Source organism: Pantherophis guttatus, chromosome 1 (assembly GCF_059756535.1).
Source record: "Pantherophis guttatus breed Tessera chromosome 1, ASM5975653v1, whole genome shotgun sequence".
In the NCBI taxonomy this organism is placed as follows: domain Eukaryota; kingdom Metazoa; phylum Chordata; class Lepidosauria; order Squamata; family Colubridae; genus Pantherophis; species Pantherophis guttatus.
Genome location: NC_142063.1, coordinates 287,095,557 through 287,116,077, shown reverse-complemented (window position 1 = coordinate 287,116,077; position 20,521 = coordinate 287,095,557). Strand labels below are relative to the sequence as shown.

The following is a 20,521-nucleotide window of genomic DNA, read 5'->3' as shown; positions in this document are numbered from 1 at the left end:
ATCTGGTTTTGTTTTGCTTACAGTGAACATCCTTTTAAAAAAAGAAAAAGGAAGAATCACATGTCTTCTATCACAAGAGCTTGCGAAAAACCAGCACATGAATTTTAAGCCCACCTGTACCCAAAACTGTAGCAAACAGATTTCATATTTTGCAACTATGGCTGTTTCCTCTGGAAAGTTGCCATTAATCATGCTTTTTCTGATGGATGAAAGCATATATAATTGGACAGAAAATATCATTAAAACCTACAGCCATTATTTCTGACATCTCTTTCCATGAGACAGTGAATATGCAGTAAAAAGCTCAGGCTCTTTATTGAGAAGTTTTACCATCCACTTGCTGTGGATATAGAAAGTTAAGCCAAAGTCTTGAGAAGCCTCCCAGGGGTTGGTTTCATAACTAAGCCATATCAACTTTCCCTTGCCACAGAACACATTACTCTGTTTTGTCTCCAGGTCTGAACCTCACATAAAGCCCCAAGGAGACAAGAAACTGCAGCGAAGCTGTCGGTGTGGCAAAATTCCAGCCTTAAAAAACAAAACAAAAACCAAGCTTCTTTGTAAACCCCAGGGAGGTTTCCATCGTTGTAAGAATGTTTTTCTTCCCTCAGAACTGCACTGCGATCAGAGGATGGAAGAGGCAAGTTTGTTTGCCTGTTTGCAGAGAAATTGCAAAACTCTGTGCAGGCAGCATTCTTAGATGAACTTGTTTCTGTTGCCCTGTCCTCATGGGTCCATTATTGATGAGGCCTCAAAGAGCAGAAATTCAATCATTCAACTCTAGTTCATTGTTGCTGGTGTTTTGCTTCGGTTGTGTTCTCTGCATGAAGGAATTGAAAGCCTTTGTCATTAGAGTAGGAGTTAGGGAAGCACAGCCACTAAAGGTCTCTCTGCAACCAACCTGGCTGAGATGTCTGACTTTAAAAGAGGAATCAACTTTCAAAGGATTATTTTTATGGCTAAGATATTGTTCTGTGCAGATACACTGGGGTACAACTCCCCAGAATTGTCAACATTCTCAGCATTTCCTATACCTGGAAAGTACCAGGTTAGGGAAAGCTATTGTAGTACATGATCGCTGAATATACAGTGGCTAACTGTTGTTTTCAGACATTCACATTCTGCTCAGTTGAGCTCCACAGAAGACACTTCACTATAATATTTTGTTGTTGAAATTGTCCTCTCTGTCTCCAAAATTCTTTAAAGGACCCTTGCCTTTACCTCACATCCTTGATTCTAGTAAACAAACTCATCACCAATATTTCTCTCCCAGAATGTTGTATTGATTCAGCCTCTTTTTCCAAGCTTGGAGGTTTGTATTTAAAAGTCAATGTGCAGCAACATTTCTCAGATGAAAATAAGTGTGCTGAAGTATGAGTGTACTTCACAAAAGTGAAGTAGCTGATACAAAAAAAAAATAATGTAGAGAAAAATTATTTCTGCTGGGAATGAAGTCTATATGTGACAATAGCTTTAAAAAAAAAAAAAACCCTCCAAAGCATAAATTTCCCATTCACAGTTGTAGAGTAAGCATTACAGGTATATCTAAATTGCTTGCTTAGAAAGCATGTTCATGTAATAAATGTGATCTGCTACTTTGTGCATTTGATATTCAGGGCTCACTTTCAGAATATGCACATATAGCTGCTAGCAGACCATTATGCAGTAAGAGTATGATTAGTAAATATGACATTTGTTGGAGCATAAAATGTATATCTGGGAACAGGTAATATATATAGAATTTGATGCTAGCATAACATTTGATGCTAGCAGGATCTCGATGGAAGCATTGAAGAATGGATGGATGGGAATGTAAGTAGAAGTAAATGGGATGATATTATTTGTTAGTTTGTAGCACATATTTCCTCCATAAACTCAGAGCAGCATATATAGTATTGCCACCCAGTTTTCTAAAAAAAATCTAATTGGAACAGGTTGAGCTAAGACATAGTGGCTGGGCCAAAATCATGAATTATGCTTGCATGGCTGAGGATGGCCTTGAATACCAGGTCTTTGGATTAAATGGGCATGATCTTTGCCCATTGTGTTAGTACTGAATCAAATTTTGGAGGTAGTATATATAAAACTGGATATGTAGAAGTTTTGACAACTGCTGTATAACAACTAACAATATAATCAACGAATCATGATGTTAATGTATCTCATTTTGCAATGTAGGTTATTACAAATATTTAAAATATATCTCTTGGTGACAGTCACTTGGTTCAATAGGTAAAGGAAGATTTTCATTATTGGAAAGTAGTATCTTTTAACTGAAATGCAATTTCTCAAGATTCATCAGCCCTGTAGACACTAGCCAGCAATTTGTGTTGCTTGCGGTGCAACTTTACATGAGTCATCTTTTATCAAAACAGTCTGCAGCTAATATTTCATTTGCTCCTTCAGTGCTTTTAGGGGTTTGAATCAGGATGAGAAAGAATACTTGCCATAAATACACAGGTTCTAATACTGGAGGCATTAAATCAAGCTTTTGTCTCATGTTTATGAATTCTGAATGTATTTAATTCTGTGAGGCACACAAGTCAGAAACTGCTAAGGCTGTAAAGACAGCAAATAAAAAATATCTTTGGGGAAAGAAAGTGAGAAAATGTGGAAGAGTGTACTAAAGCCACAAATATCTATACTTCCATCATCAAGCTTAGGTCCTTCGGAATTCTACCAAGGTAATTCTCTCTCCTGAACAGTTGCTTTAAAAGATCTGATCTCACAAACCTCGGGGTCAATTTTAGACAAAGAGTGCTGCCTTTGTCCTTTAAAACTAGAATTAGCAAAGTTATAATAACTAAGGTTGAACTTGAGTAAAATTCAAGATATCCAAAAAATTCAGGGTAAATCCCTCAAATTTGTTAAGATTACATCTGAAGTCAAGATTTTATACCCATACAGAGCTTCAGACACACCTACTGATTAAAAATCTCACAGATCAATATAGAAATAGGACTGCGCAAATTTATGAATGAGCACATGAAAATTACATGGATTAGAAGTGTACTGGTTTACTTCTCTGGATTGGAAAAAAAGACTTTCTAGATTGAGAAACTCAGGAAAGGCGTATGTTGCTCATTGTACATTACATTTAATTTTCTATTTCCTTTAGATTTGTGGTGTAATAAGCTTTTCAGATGTGATTCATAGCTATGCAGGATACAAACACTGTGCAAATGTTCTGCAGAAATCATTGCCTTCACATCTAGGAAAATAATCATTTATATGGCTAGTGTACTTCAAGCTTTGTTGTGTACTGTATTTCTTAGCTGATTGGAATATAACTACTACCCCTTGTCTTAATTTCGTGGCTAAAAAAAGCCATCACTGATTATATGTCACCTTCTCCTTTTTCATCTCGTAGTTATACTTTTACATAAAGAAGCTGCTTAGTTAAAACCTGTCAATTTCCCCTTAATTGGTTGTTGTTTAGTCACCCTGTCATCTGGGCAGCTAAAGTTATGAACAATTTTTTAACCAACAACCCTCTTGCAAAGCTTTTGACATCTCTGTAAGAAACCTGAATCCCAATTAGACTCTATTCTTGTCTCTAGACTCTTGTTGTCCCTTGTTCTGTTAGTGCTGCAAACCCTGAAGATTGGACAAGTAAATGGAGATGATTCAATTCAGGATTCCAAATTACTTACCAACAAGATTATCTGTGGCAAGATGGGGAATACCAAAGGCTGAGAATTTTAGGTTTCATCCCATGTCCAAAGGCCTTTGGGGTAGCTAAGGACTGCAGACTTCATTAAAAACGTCTTGACTTGGACACCTTAGAGCACATGGAACCAAACAAAAGAGATTTATGAAAAGTCAGAGTAAGCCTTTCACAAATTTCCTGATGTGCATCAAGAGGGTTGATGATCCCAGTAAACACCACTGTGCAGACATTTTAGTGTTTGCAGTCTATTCTCGAGTTCAGTGCAAACAAGAACTTCATTTGTTCTAGCATCAGTGAAACATTGTACCTGTCTTTTATTGCTTGATACTGATAGCAGACATCTCACAACAACTCAGACTTCACAGACAATAATATCTTGTCCTACAAATTATCCAATCTCATTCCTTCCAGATATGTTGGACTACACCTTCCAGAAATCTCAGTTAGTGTTTCAGTAGCTATGACATGACTGTGGTAAGATATCAAATGAAGAAGACAATTTTAGTAGAAATACTCTTGGTTTTGCTAGCTGGTAGTTGTAGATCAAAGGTAAAAAGCTAAATGCCCTTCAGATATTTTGTATTGTAATTTCCAAATTATAATTATTTGGAATTATAGAATTATTATCTGCTACCTTTAGCAGTGCTAATTGGAACCGATAATAGCTAAAGCCCAAGGCATTTGAAGGATATTAATTGTCTAGCTCTGCTTTAGACAATTCAATAGTCCCACTCTGTGTGCATTTACTTTTGAATTCTACAAAAGTCATACAGAAATTTAATGTCAGCCATCAACTCATCAATAAAAAAATACAAACATTTTCCAGACCTGAACTGGGTTATCATATGAAATTGCAAGATATGTACAATTATCATGTTTTTCTTAAAAATCATCTTTTTGGTGCTGCTTGATTAAGTCACTACTTTCCTTTTTCCCCAAAAAAGCCCCTTTCTGTCAGTTTTATTACTACAATATGTCAAGTTCCCAGGTTTCTCATTTAAAATTTATTTTTTCTATGATTTTCTCTCCACTTTCTCTCTTTCTTTCCATGTATATTCATTTCTACCAGAGCCAATTTTTTCCATATTAGCTTTATTTGGATTATTTCCCCCCAATAACCTCTTCTGATAAACCCATGTTGCCTGCTATTCAACTTCAATTTTATTTTTTCCTTAGATAGTTTTTATTAAGGATTTTGATTTATGTATTTACTTGATTTTGGTAGCCATCCATCTCAACAAGTTATAATAGTAAAAATTAATACAAACTAAACTTCTAGCTCTAGAAAGAGAAGAAAATAGTAAGTAAAAATAAAAAGTATAGGAAAAAACATGAGGGAGGGAGGGAGGGCGGGAGGAAGGAAGGAAGGAAGGAAGGAAGGAAGGAAGGAAGGAAGGAAGGAAGGAAGGCTTCCGCCCTTTATTATAAGTATAGACAAATTTTGTAAGTTTTCATTCCCTATAAGGTTCTAAGCAGATATCTCTTCATTTCATATCCCATCCCTTATCTATAAACAAATCCATAAAACATCAGCTTTTCAATTCTGGGTCAGCAAAAAGTTCATAAAGAGTTACCAGAACTTTACAAAAAATGTCTTAATCTTGATGAAATAAACTAACTTTATATTCCTTCCATTTACTTCTAAGAGAATTCATATTTAGTTCATTCGAATATTGTTATATTGTTGTAGGATTTGATTTCTCTTCATTATCCCATTACAAAGACTTCTTCAAGGGTTTAATAAGCTTCTAGATTTAATAAAAAAACTTTTTTCCAAGTCATTTTCTTGGTTTGTCATTTGCATTTCCGCTTTAATTTTAAAAAGTTCAGCCAGTTTCTTTTGCACATTCTGTTAAGTATCCTTTTCAAAATCATTCTCTAGGCCTGTTATTTGTAGTTCTACTTTTGGTACTTTCTTTGTCTTCTCAGACAAAATTTGTTCCACATCTGTTATTCCCTCTTTAACATCTTTTGGACATAGCCCATCCATAGTGTCAGACTGCATTACTGACATATTGTAGCTGCTATTTTCTAGCTCCAGTTTGATTGTTTTGTGTCATTTTGTAAGTCCCTAACTAACACCAAAAGCAGGCACATATTTTTTCCCCTTCTACTTAATCCTCTCTACTGTCCATTTTCTACGTAAGATTGTAAATTTGGTTATTTGTGTTATGATGGACAATAACCTAAAGTAGACAAATAAATCTGCTTCCCATGGAAAGCTATTTATTTTTTGTAGCTAATTTCAAAATACTCCAATAGTCAATTTTCCAAATTTAGCTGGACCTTTAATCTATTTATAACTTTCTTAGATCAAAATCGGATTTAGCTTTTTACTATTTATTTCAAATTCTTCAAGTTCTTAAGTTTGTAATTAATTTTTCTTCTGCTCAGAGTTGAACCTGAATTCACTGAATTCCACTGAATTTTCAAAGTTGCTGTACCATGATTGTGAGCAAAGTAGCTAATCCCTTCCATCTCCTGATGCTCAGATCCACAGAAGACTGCTGTTCTGTGGTCTCCTTGCAAAGAGCAACTGTCCAGTGCACCTGTGGGGCATCTTTCATCCTCTCCATGTCTAGAGCTGTTTCAAAGAACTGGCTTACTCACCACTTTTTCAGTCTTTGCCACAGTTTTTGGCTCCATTTTTGTGGATATATATTCAGTTCGACATGTTTCCCCCAGAAGTTGCAATTTCAATTTTATTTTTTGTGCTTTTTTCCTCTTCCTTTTTGGAGGAGGGGGTTGCCTGCCATGGAAACAAAGCAAGTTGATTGATTGTATTGTATTTTATATGTCAGCTTTTAAGACATATCTTATGCTGTTGATACATATTAAATGGTTCTTCATAAGTTCAGATCTTCCCATTCTGGTTCACCAGTATTGTTTACCATTCATTGTTTCTCAAGGCCAACATGTGGGTAATACATTTTGTGCCTTTTCTCTTGGTTAAATGATACTAGAGATTATTTTTAGTGTGTCCATGGTTCTGTCAAAGGGAAAGTTATGTCTTCTATTCAATACAATTTTCTTATTTTAATTCCTCTTTGCAAAACATTTGCTAATAATGGAGAAGGGTGTGGGAAGGAAAGACACTACAATACTGTTATTAATTCTGAAGGGGGAGTATATTGGTGAACTACTGTGAAGAAAATTTTAATTCTCCTGCTCCAATTCTCTATGTGATTGCTTTTAATAATTCATTTATAAATCTTTTACCACATTTCAATTCGCTGTCAATCAATAGTTCTATTCCTGTTCCATAGAGCATATTGCACTCACTAAAAATTAATAAAAGACCTACACCCTAAAACACTTTGATGTCTTTTTCATCCTTAGTAGACCATGCTTCCACTATTTTATTGAAGTGTTTTCTTATCTATAAACTATAGTGTCTCTTACTATTTTCTATGTATGAATGAATCCCATTGATACTTTTCCATTTCTTTCCTCTTCTTACATATTCCTGTTTGAAGGCCAACAAAAACATTTCTAGCAATCAGATATTTTCCATTTTTTTTAATTCATTGTTGGTTTTTTCTCTCTACTCACAATGTGAGCCAATTCCACTAAAATATTCAGGACACATGGAATCGCTTGTAAAAGTTGTGTTAGATTGACTATCTATGCAACTTTCTCTAGGATGGATCTTGGAGTAAAATATGTTTAATACTAAAATATTTTATGAATACTAAAATATTTCTTCAGCATCCTATGCAAAGTTTCATTTTATTTTAAAAGATGTTTTTCCTGCCTTATATCTTAAGTGTTTTAGGAAGCTTCCAATGGTAAATTTACAATTACAATCATATTTCTAAATTGCAACATCATATGAAACATGAACATTGCATCTGAAAACAGTATATAGCAATAAAAATATTCTAAACATATCAAAGAATTGAAAGAGCAAACAAAAATTATATACAGAATGCTTTTAGAAAAAAAGTAACATCTTTACTAGCTTCTGGGAAGTCATTGATTGAATAAAAAGGCATTCCTGGAAAAATATTCCAAAGCTTAATCATAATTGAGCAAAAGGCTTTTCTCCTAATGTCTTTGAGAAGTTTTTGAAATAAGCAAGAGAATCTCCATCCCAGATCATCTTTCTAAAAAGGCCAGCAGACTGATATAGAAGAAAGTGAGCCTTCAAATAATCTGATCCCAAGACATGAACTAGATGCAGGGAATTTATGGGCCCAAGAAACTTTTAGTAAGTCCCCAAACTGCTCAAGGGTTTGCAAACCCTCTCCCAAATCAGCAACACTTTTGGAGTAAACCTTCAACATGCCATTCCAAGCTTGGTGTGGTTCTTAAGCCGACTCAATCGTAGTATGAGCCCATTGAGACATGTGATATCTAGTTTCTCTGTCTAGAGTTATACTGTATATGGCAATAAATCTGATTTCTATCCAGATTATTGATGCTTGCTTGTTTATAGCCAATTAGTTTTAAAAGAGATTTCAGGCAGATAATTTAGGAATGCAACATGAAGAACACTTAGGCCTAACCAAGAATTATGTCATGTAAACAAGCTATTTCAGAAAATACACTTGTTACTAAATATATAGAGAAATATGCTATTTTATTCCCATTATACTACCATTTACAGTATGTCTCATAACTGCTTCCTTCCAAATTTCCAATGCTATTGGCTATTATTTCTTGTTGATAGGGAGAGAAAAAGAATTATGTTCTGAACTTTCATTCCATCATTCCATGATTGTGAAATCTATGTGTCTCGCTGCTTAATTGGGGAAAGATGAATGGCTCTGAGGGGAGAATTGTTCCTCTCCCTGTCTCCCCAAAACAAAACAGACATTCCAGTTCCCCCAAAGGCCTCACTGCCTTAACAGGCACATGTGGAAATCCATACATGCTTAGCAAAAACAAAATCCTGTGAAAAAGATGAATTGAGAGAAAATCCTTCTTTATATGATTATATGGGTCTTCACCATAGGAACATTTTGATGCTATTGGGTGAAATTCAAGGCTGTTATTTATCTGGGTGTATTTTTTCCCCATTCTTTTAATCCTGCTGATTCACAATGAGAGTGGCATGTCAGCCTTAAAATAAAACATTTTAAAAGTTGAAGGGGATGCCAGAGGAATTACCTCCAAATGATCAAGGGAATGGGGGTGTCAGGGTTCCAAGTAACACCCCCAATGAAAGAAGACTCTGAGGCTAGAAGTTCCTCAAAGTTCCATTGTATTAGAGCTGTCATTTTGGCACATCTGGGAAAACCCGAATCTGAAAGCTTCCAGGTTTTCCCCACCCAAAAGAAAGTCCAAGTCCCTGCCCCAGCACCTACATGTCTGTCACAGGGTCCAATCAATGCACCATCCCAACTGGAGATTCCTCCACGTGCAGGACAGGATGTCCTTGACTCTCAGAGAAAAGAATGTTATTAAGGCTAGATATCTCTCCAACTCCATACAATCCCCCCTCCCAGTTTCCCACAGCACGAAATGTGGCAGCCCTGAAGATCCAAATAAAAGATGGCTTCCTGGACTAACGGGGATTTTTCAAGAGGAGCATCTTCTCTTTGGATTCTTCTGCCCACACTCACACACACTTTTTCTTTTTCAATAAGGGGCTGTCAACTATTCTTTTTTATTTAGTTTTGATCCTTTTTCATAGGGCTTTCGGAAAGGAGGAACTTCAGTAATGGACAGCAGCAGTGGTGGGATTCAGCCAGTTCGCACCACTTCAGGAGAACCAGTTGTTAACTTTCTGAGCAGTTTGGCAAACTGGTTGTCGGAAGAAATCATTAGGGCAGAGAACCGGTTGTTAAACTACTTGAATCCCACCACTGGACAGCAGGGAATATAGCTGTCATCTATTTTATTTTGATTTTATTAGATTTGATGATATATACTTTTTCTGTTATTATTATAAGTCACATAGAATCTAGTGAGTAGGAGACATATGTATTTTGTAAATAAAATCATCTAACATGCAATATATCAATATGCAGATGTGCACCCAGTGACATCTCTATGACATAATGCCAAAAAAAAAGATACTAGAAAGGTGTATGCAATGTAGATGAGAGCTAGGATGGTGCAGTGGTTAAGGCATCAGGCTATGAGTTCTAGTCCTGCTTTAGGTACAAAGCTAGCTGGGTGACCTGGGCGAGTCACTCTCTCAACCTAGAAAGCAGGCAATTGCAAACCACTTCTGAAAAACCTTGCAAGAAAACTGCAGGGATTTGTCTGGGCAGTCACAAATTGGACACAATGTAATGGGGGGGATACAACATGGATACATTGCCATTTTAAGTGAGCTTATGATGCTGATATGTCTCATATTCAGATGAAAATTACTATTTGGTCAATTTTATTTGGAAGAATTGCTCTCAGGAAACTGAAGTTGAACCCTGAAATCATTATATGTCTTCTGTGGAATTCTGACTCATTGTAGTATATAGGGTGGCAGCATTCATGTAGACTATAGTGATATGAATTTATTTATTATTTATTTATTTATTTGTTTGTTTAAATTTCTATACCGCCCTTCTCCAATATAGGACTCAGGGCGGTGCACAGCCAAAGTAAAAACAAGACATACATACAAAACATACAAAATCTAAAAACTGATTAAAATAATTAAATATTTTGGCCGTAATTAAAACAATTCCAATTTAAAATCAATTTAAAATTTGACTCAAGCCAGCCCAGCTAGTTGAAATAAATGGGTTTTCAGGGCCCGACGAAAAATCCGGAGGTCTGTTATTATACATAACTCTGGGGGGAGGTTGTTCCAGAGGGTGGGCGCCACCACAGAGAAGGCTCTCCCCCTGGGGGTCGCCAGCCGACATTGTCTGGCGGACGGCACCCTGAGGAGGCCCACTCTGTGTGAGCGTACTGGCCGGTGGGAGGCTATTGGTGGCAGAAGGCAGTCTTGTAAGTACCCCGGCCCTAAGCCATGGAGCGCTTTAAAGGTGGTCACCAACACCTTGAAGCACACCCGGAAGACCACCGGGAGCCAGTGCAGCTCATGCAGGAGAGGTGTCACATGGGAGCGCCTCGTCGCCCCCATAATCCCCCGCGCGGCTGCGTTCTGGACCAGCTGGAGCCTCCGGGTGCACCCCAGGGGGAGCCCCATGTAGAGAGCGTTGCAGTAGTCCAGGCGGGAAGTGACGAGTGCCTGAGTGACTGTGCGTGGGGAGTCCCGATCTATTGGTCTATTCCCAACCCCTCTCTTTTATATCTCTTTACCTATACATTCATTGTGTCCTCATTTACACTATACTATAAAATAATTTCCATGAAAATTCAGATTTAACTATTTGGTTTATTTCTCAGCACATATGCCATCTTAATCACAAAGTCACTCTTCATAGTTTATACAATAGGATTAAAAAATAAAATTTAAAAAAATAGAAAATTAAAATTGACAAATAAGAATAATGAAACAACAAAATCAACAGCTTTTCTATATACATTTTCTTTCAAGTTAAAGATACATAGATGCACCCAGACATGGTTAGAGCCAAACATAGAGACAAAACATTTGAAAAAAAAACAGAATCTACTAGACAACCAATTTCTCGTTTTCTTGTTAAAGCTGGGAGGTATTCAGTGCACAAAGCATTCTTAGTGGAAATACTTTACAAGAACAGAAAAGGAGCATCTGTGAAGACAAAGATTCAAGTATACTTAAATGTATAATTCCAAGCATGTGTCCTTGGATGCTTGGAGAAGCTCAAGAAGATAGTTCAATGGGAATTAGTCTGCACAGAATACAGACCCAAGTGTTTGTGAATATCATGCGATGGATACAGATTTGATATGACTCATAAAGGTTGCTCTAAGGAGACCATATGCTAAATAAATAAATGAGGCAGTTGACAAGAAGAAAGAGTTCCACTATAATTCTAAGAAGCCAAGAGAGGTAATTGAAGCTCTCTCCCACTGAATCCCTTCTCTGCTTCCCTTCGGGGTGATGGATGCTCAGTGCCTTCACCTGTGTGAATCAAATCATTTGGTTATTGAAGAAGCATCTTGGATGAGAAGCAAAACATCTTCAAAGAAAAACCAGAAAGTCTAGTTGCCTCTTGAAAAAGCACCTTTGGGACAACCATGACCTGGATGACTGAGAATCTCCATAGACAAATCATTTGGTTGCCTTCTTTCCCCTTTTCCTAAAGTTTCACTTCGGACATCTGCAGCATGCTGCTTATGGATATGGGAAATGATGTGGTTTTCCCACCCAGTCTTACTTTCCTCAAATGAAGTGGGAAGAGGTAAAGGCAAAGAATCAAGACTGAGAACTATTCTCTGTTTCTCCTTCAGCTCCACTGGCAGCTAACTGCACCCAGTGATGAATGAGGTCATTGCTGGGTCCTGCACAAGTTCCTCCACCACGGATTGAGAATCTCTAATAAGGCTGCCTCCATTTTCCCCAGCATTCTTGCCTGGCTGTGTATTTTACTAACTGCTCCAGAGTAATATAGGACAACAACTCCAGGATGGTGTGTTCATGAAAGAAAGGATTGTGGGGGGTGGGGGGGGTGGAGAAATAGAAAGATAATAAGAGACCAGGTTATGAGATAATGTCAGAAGCCTTGTATGCAGTGGTGGACACAACCGGTTCAGTGAGCACGTACCTCGCTCGCACATTTATGCTTTGCTTGCATGCGCACCTAACATGCTTGCACGCAGTGTTCAAAATACAGCAATTTGAAGCTCAGCTGCTTACCTTCTAAGGCATCCCCAGTAAGTAAAACAGTGGTGGTGCAGAAATCAGCTGTTCCATGTGAATCAGCTGAGCCAGAACGAAGGAAATATAGGACAAGATAGGGGGGCGGGCGGGAGACCCATTGGACCTACCAGTTTGAACAGGTCCGAACCAGCTGAATCCCACCCCTGCTTGTATGAAGAAAAATCTCCCAGATTGAGGGATTTCGATGCTGTTGTTTCAGTGTAGAAATGCCAACATCAATCATGCAGGAGAAACATTTTGCAGGAGCTAAATTTCAACTATAATACATTAGCAACGGTCTGTTGAATAAGAACCTTCTTGTGGATTAAAAGGGTCTTGCAAAGCGTCCCCCTATAGTTACCCTAAACTTTTATTTGGCTTCAGGTTCCTGGTGCTTAGAAGAAATTAATTGGAAAGTTAATGCTGATTGGAGAATTCTGGGAATTAGAATCCACAACTTGTTAAAGTTGCCAAGGTTGAGAAATCCTAGTCTATTCAGTGAATAGAGAAGTTGTAAGAGGCTTCAGATGTAGGAAGCCCCTTGGCTTTTGTCTTCATGTGAGCAAAAGTGAAGAGATAATCTTGCATTATAATCACATAAAATAAACACCAATTTATATATAATTATATAAAATGACACCAAGAACTAAGGCTAAACATTTGAGAATGGTTTAAAATAGTAGAACACTATCGCTTGTTCAAAAGGTATTAATCATAGTTTCCCAGGTTATATTCCAGAAGATTTCTTGGTAAGTTTGATACTTCACAAAAGGGAGAACAAAGCAATGGGCTGCACAGTTCAGAAGTTTATGTATATGGAAAGTATCTTTTTCTTTATCTGCTCTTATAAGTCTGTTCTATGCTGCTTTTATGTGTTTGTGTGACATAGCAGTTCTTTTTTCACAGAGTATAGAAAGTAGGAATACAAAAAAATAGACATAATTTGCATCATATTTTTCACGGGACATTAGATCCATGTAGTTTTTTTTTCTTTTACAATTAATTTTTAATTATTTATTGATCCAGTCTGAATTAAGTTTCCCTTAAGGTATGATAGGAGGAGACTGGTTGAGAACATTCTCAGCAAGATGGACTTTTGAAAAACAAACCTACCACAATGATTGGAGTTAACAGCTTCCCACTTATATTAAATTAACTAACACTTTAATGCAATATATATAATGTAATGTGATTTTAATTCTAATGGTGCTGTTGCTTTTTGCATCTGCATTTGTTTTCACATTTGCATATATAATCATGCAAACAATGCAAGAAAACTTTCAAACTATGGGAAAATGCTGTAAGGGTTGATCTTTAAACCTGATATCTAAAGGCCAGTGGCTCTATGGATGCCTAGATATAAATGAATTATATGACTCTATCATGCATACAATTCACTTTTCGACAAGACCATGAAGTACAGTTTTATAAAACCAAGTTTGCAGATTATAAGATTACTGAAAAGTAAAATGCAATTCTACAAGTCTTTTATTCTACCAATTTGCGAACAGAGCAAGCATAGAGGAGCCATCAGTAAAATCAAAGTCATTCCATGTCTGCAAATTATGCTGTGTGAATTGAACTTCACACAGCTGAATATATCAGATATAAAGGAACAGTTGTCCCTAAACTTAAGACAGCTGTCTCCCTTTTGGAAATGCTTAGTTCAGTATTGTAAAACAGCCCTTCTTCTTTGATGCTGGAATTTACCTTGTTTTTATTATAAGAGCTGATGTTATTTTCAGTAAACAGTAAAGTTACGCGTATGAGTGTTTATAAAAAATTTTGCTTCTGTGTGTGCTTTGCTTGGTAGGAGATCAATAGAAAAGCAGAAGTCTAGGGATGCCATGTGAATCTCCTTTGCATTAAAATGGACTCCTAGCAAGATTCCAGAAGCGTAATGTTTCTTCCTTAGTTGGTTTCAGTCCCTGAGAAGCATTTCTATCCTAAGTAGCAGTCATGCAATCAAGGGAGACTTCCTTAAGCTCTATTTAAAAGAGCAGAAGCAAGCAAGTGAAGAGAAAAACAAGAGTACAACCTGCTTGAAGATGCATGAAGAAGAACATAGTTACTCAAGGAGCTTGGAGTTTAATCATCTTGAGAAATAGTACCATCTGTAAATTATACAGCTGAATTGCAAACTAGAATTGATATAAAAGATTAGCATTACTTGTGCTGCTTTTAAGTATTAATACAGAACGGGCCAAGGATTGTATACTAAGACTGCTGCATAGAGGCAAAAGACCACTGATATTTTACTTCATACATGCAAACTATTTTTTCAATCAGGATCACGCAATTCCAAATTGCTTGTTAAACTACAAGAAACAGGTACAGACTATTTGGAGGGGGTACAATGTTTATCAGAGATACAGGATGAGTCTTGTCTTTCTCCTCCCTCTTTATTTCCAATCCAAGTCAGAGACCTCTCAATTTCTATTAAAAACTTAAATAATCATACAAAATGTATATGCATAAGATCCTGTATCAGAAGGATCTTGACCATGTGGTGTCTAAAAGTGGCTATTTGAAACAAGTACAACATGTAGAGGTAGCTATGTTCATCTTTTGCAACTCCCCCCCCCCAAATTATGTAATCACCGCACCTCTTGAGTGTACATGTACTTCTGAAACTCTGAATTGGTGGGTTGTGGACAACAATAAGTTGACCTGCAAGATAGTCTCTAAATTAAAGACCATAGACTGTGTAGACCAGTTTAAGCACATTTGTGATACAATTAGGAAAGGGATTGCTGCATGTGACACATGTACAACTAAGGCTAGTAACCTTCTCTATGTAGTACTAATAAAAATATTAAATAAAAACCTTGACTGTCTGAAGCATGGATGTCAAACCCGATCGTGTTTCATGACGTATCATGATGGTTTTTGCCTTTGTGGAGCTGGAGTGGGCGTGACCTGTGTGTGACGTATCCGGGTTACGGGCCACTGATAGCCATATAGATTTCAGTATCTGTGAACTTCAGTCCCAAGAATATGCTGCTCAGATTTTGGCTCTTTAGCAAGTCACTAAGAAATCTATGAATATAAGAAAAATTATTGTATATTTGTTGATATAGAGAAAACATGGAATAAAATGAATAGGCCTGAATTAGGACATGTTTTGCATAATTATAGAGAGATAATTGCTGAATAATATAAATCATGAGTGCTTAGTGAATGGTTCAAGACTGGGCATGGAATAAGACAAAGGTGTTTCATATCCCCTCGTTTGTTTAATATATTTATGGATAAATATTGTGGTTGTGATAAAGATGTCTTGATTAGGAGTGTAAGTGCATTTTAAACAAGCAGTGACATGTTGCTGGATAAAAATCCAAATGTTTTGCTATGAATATTAGAATTACTGCTTGATGAATTTAGAAGTATGAATCTGAAAATTAACCTATCAAAGACCGGGACGGTTGTTTGGTAATGAAAATGAAACAGAATGATGGCTCAGTGGGTAGATTGGTATCAGAGGACAATTTGTTTTTAGGTTGGTCAAGAAATGACTCATCTCGTTAGTCAGACAGATATAAGGACAAATATACATGTGCTTATGAGCAAGAGTAGAAACATAGAATAACAGAGTTGGAAGGGACATTGGAGGTCTTCTAGTCCAACCCCCCGCTCAAGCAGGAGACCCTCTACAACTTCAGACAAGTGGCTGTCCTGTTTCTATTTAAACACCTCCAATGATGGGGCACCCATGACTTCTAAAGCAATATTAAGAAATCTCTCCTTAGTTCTAGGTTGCTTCTCTGCTTGGTTAGTTTCCATCTATTTTTAAACAGAAGCTGTTTACACACAGGAAGCTGAGTAAAGGGGACTCTTTCTCACCACTGTGTGGTTCTGACTTTTTCTCATCCTTTGTCTGCACCACATTTAATAAATAAAAATGGATAAATGGAAGCATGCCTGTTTACAGTATCTCCCTTAGATATACCCGTTGTATTTGTAAATCTTAGCTTAGCACCATGTGTGAATCGACGCTATGGGTTCTATAACAAAACACAACTAAAAGAAAGCATGACATAGAGTTGTAGGTGAACCAAACCATGTGGCAACTTCAGTTCAGTCCAAATCTTTCAAGAGAAATTCACAACTGCAGGTTGAATTAAAACAGGGAGAGAGTTGAAGGAAGAAAGGAGCCCTGGTGGCGCAGTGGTTAGAAGGCAATATTGCAAGCTAACTCTGCCCAGAACCAGAAATTCAATCCTGACCAACTGAAGCTTGACTCAGCCTTTCACCCTTCCAAGATTGGTAAAATGAGGAGCCAGATTGGTGGGGCAATATGCTGACATTGTAAACTGTTTAGAGAGGGCTGGAAAACACTGTGAAGCGGTATATAAGTCTAAGTGCTATTGTTATTGCTATTAATATGGACTTTCTGAAAACACTACAGTTTTGATAAATGAATATGTATAAATGCAAAGTGTGCTTGTGACAAAAAACATTAATATTGTGCAAACCAAGATTAAGTCCAGCTTTTTGTTTGCATATAATACAGTGGCAAATAGAACATCTGCTCCATAATGTTATGAAAGTACTCACTATATTAGTTACAAACTTCTTATAATCTATTCGACAGAAACTATAGCCTAAATACATTAGTAGGCTGAGTTTTCATTATTACAGAAGTTAAAAACAATTACTACTTTTTAAATTTTAGTTTATAAACTTGTGAGACTCTGAGGACTCAACATCCTTTTCCATATTTTAGAATTTAGCACTAGATCAAGCATACTGTATGTAGGAATGTGCTAAATACCAGCAGCTTTACTCTGAATAAACAACTCCTAATTGACAACGAAAAGAGATATACTTGAAATACAAAGCTCATAAAATTCCTTCAGCATTCAGATTCCATAACTATCTACTCTTATCCAATTCAATCTTGCCTTATATCTCTGAATCACAGCTGAATCACAGGGACTTGCCCCCTAAATCCATTTCTGTGAGGAAGATGGAAAAGGGCATGTTACAGGAATACCTCCTGACTGACTTGAAGGTGCCTCAAAGCTATGAACTTCGCTTGACACCCATAACCCGGTTTGGGATGGGGGACATCGCTACTCGCATTATCCACTATATAGAACGTGAGTGTCTCTTTCTCTCTATTACTTGACAGTTTTTGAACCTCCAAAGGCAGGTATTAACTAAAGGAAATGTATTTCTTTTGACAAAGTCTTAATAGACCTGCATTATTCAGAGAAATCTTTTCCCACTGATCTTCCCCATATATATTGAACAACAAATCTCAAAATTTCCTGGTGGGAAATTATAAGAGTTATATCTCAACATCTCCAGAGATCAAGGTGATTTTTTTAATATCATATACAATATGTGCTACCCAGACTATCTTCCAAGAAAACTGGTCTCAGTGTTTGATCACCATCACCAAAGCAGCAGTTAATGTGAAACGTGTCATCAGTTTGCTCCCAACTATTAGGTTACGTGGTGATTTGTATCCATGAATCATTTTTCAGTGGGAAATGAATAAACAGTACATAGTTCAGTGACCAAATAGCATCTTCGGTAAGTGTATTCAATTTAGAAAGATACCATCAATCAAATCTTTATTATGATCATAGACCACTGAAAGGTACAAGGTCCAGAAGAATTTGAGCCTTGACTTTAGTTTCTAATGAATATCAAACCTTTTTCTATCACACATTTTACTGATTTGTTAGTATGGAATATAAAGTTGGACATCGTTTTATGCAAGCATACAATACAGCATTTTAATGGGAAAACAAGGGGCATCAAATTCTTTAGACCCAGAGCTTTCTCCTGCAGGATTTAATCCTCTCCCAAATTTCTTTTCATATAAAATTTAGTCTAATGACATGACAGAAGGTACAACCTTTCCCAAATATTGGCATCCATTCTTTCAAGTTATCTTAATTCTCACCCAGTTCCATGAAAAAATGGGATTCTTTGATGTTTTCAATCCCATGTAAACTACCCAGAGTTGCTTGGTGAGTGGATAGATGGATAAAAAATAAATAAATATAATACATTTCTTATTTCTCAAAAAGAACACAATTTCTTGTGGCCAGTCTCCGTTGGTGCAATTTTCAAGGTTTAAATTGTAAATTGTCTGCATTCAGTCTCAACCAGGAACAAAAGGATACAGGTATTTAATCAGATCAAATCCAGGTACTTGGTTTTTTTCCTCTTACATCTTTAAATGTGTTAATATAAGAGTATTTTTATAAATCTATTTCTGTTTCCTTTCTCAGCAATCAGCTACCCTAACCCAGTAGGTAAGTGATTATTCCCCCATGCTTTCTTTATCGTTTTATGTATCCTGCTCCTTAGAATTGAAGTGGAATCTTAATAGTGAAAAACATACTTTGAAACTAACATTTATTGAAAATCCTTGCTTACCACATATAGTAAAATTTAAAACATCTAGAATAATTCTCACTTAAAGCAAGCCGCTATTTGTTTTCTGGATCAATGCAACTTTTATATGTTTTACATTTCCAAAAAATTCAAGAAGAAATTCTTTTAATATATCTAATAAATGAAATGTTTACCAACAAAGAAACAGCTGAGCCAGAGAATACAGCCAGACATAAAGGAAGATGCTATATGCATACATTATGATGAATGATGTATGCAGTACCTAAGCTTAGAGGTAGGATTAGTGTTTAGTGATTAGTATTGTAAACAAAAAGTAACAGGAAAGTAATGAAGACCCAGAAAAGACAATTTGATTTATTTGTGTTGAGCGCTACTTTATTGCTCAAGCATATTTCACAGCAATCTTCTCAGACTGGCCCAGTTTGTCCGCAGAAAGACTAGGTAAGGTTCAACAGTATTCAAGGAGAGTCAGACCTTGCCTTCTTGTGTCTACATAACAATTCCAGACCAGTGGTGGGTTCCTACCGGTTCTACCCGGATCAGCGAACTGGTAGGGCGGTGGCAGGAGGCTCCTCCCACCCGTGCCGGATGCTTCTGCGCATACGCAGAAGCAGCACGAGAGAGAGCACACGCACACAAGCGAACCCGTAGCGACGGGTTTTGCAACTCACTACTGTTCCAGACTAATCCCTCACTTGATCTCTCCTCCTGAATGTGACAGTCTCGTTCCGACAATTTGATCATAAGAAACTGACCATTAGATGGCAATAAAGAGTCAGTTTTCTTGCCATCTAATGGTTGTTGAGACTTACAGCCCAGATTACGGTAGCTTTAACTTTTCTGAGGTTACACTCTGGAGAAATGTAAAATTTGTTACTACCAGTTCTGTGGGCATGGCTTGGTGGGGGGTAATGTGGGGCATTTTTGTAGAAAAAATGCTTTTAAAAGTAAAAAAAAAAGCCTCTGATGATTGCACGGCTCAGCTGGGCATGGGGGGGGCAGGGATTTCTGCTACTGGTTCTCCGAACTGCCCACCGCCATTGCTACCAGATCAGGTGATCCCGTCCGAATCAGGAGCATTTCACCCCTGGTTACACTCTTCATCCATCAAGCTCCACTGTTGTCTAATGATATTGGCAACACATCTCCAGAATTCCATCACCTGCTGCTGAATCATTTTAACTAGAGATCTACAAGCAAATCATTTATTTGTACCCGCTCTATTTGTTGTGCCAGTGAATATGAATGGAGTTAATCTAAGAGGAGGATGCCATGCAGAATTATCTGAACTTGATCCAAGGCTCCACAGACCATACCTATAAAGTCTAAGCCTTTAGTGTATTTATCTGAAAATAAATATACAGCTACATAAAGATCAATAGGAAGAGAAGAATCACGATATTCTAGTCAAGTTTAGCTTCTTCCGTGAGTCAGATTCTTGTTTCAGTTGTATGGTTCATTTGCAAAATAAATAAATAAATCCAAAACTGAATCACAGAAAGAAAAGAAAGTTGATGTTGATGGTACTGCTGTTCTTGTATATATGTAGTTATTTACAGATCTACTTATCATCTAGGAAAGCCAACATTTGCTCTGGTACTTAATGCTAGAATCTCACTCTATTCATAATGTATGTATTGATTTGCCTTGAACTATAAACTCTCATTATCTTCAAAATGCCATGTCCCCAGAGTTTTGAATGGATAGAGTGATTCTAAAGGGAAATGATTATTTGGAAAACTGTGGAGTTTGGCTGTAGAACTGTGCTCTCC

At 36.9% G+C, this 20,521-nt stretch overlaps 1 protein-coding gene across 2 annotated transcripts in view; it reads left to right on the top strand.

The window, feature by feature from the left end:
* Positions 1–20,521, top strand: part of MDGA1 (MAM domain containing glycosylphosphatidylinositol anchor 1) — a 312,822-nt gene that overhangs the window by 236,060 nt on the left and 56,241 nt on the right. For both annotated transcript variants that reach the window (XM_034428035.3, XM_034428036.3), the window contains exons 11-12: positions 17,299–17,476; positions 18,623–18,646. In XM_034428035.3, the coding sequence (XP_034283926.1) occupies positions 17,299–17,476; positions 18,623–18,646 (202 nt within the window). The remainder of the gene's footprint in view (positions 1–17,298; positions 17,477–18,622; positions 18,647–20,521) is intronic.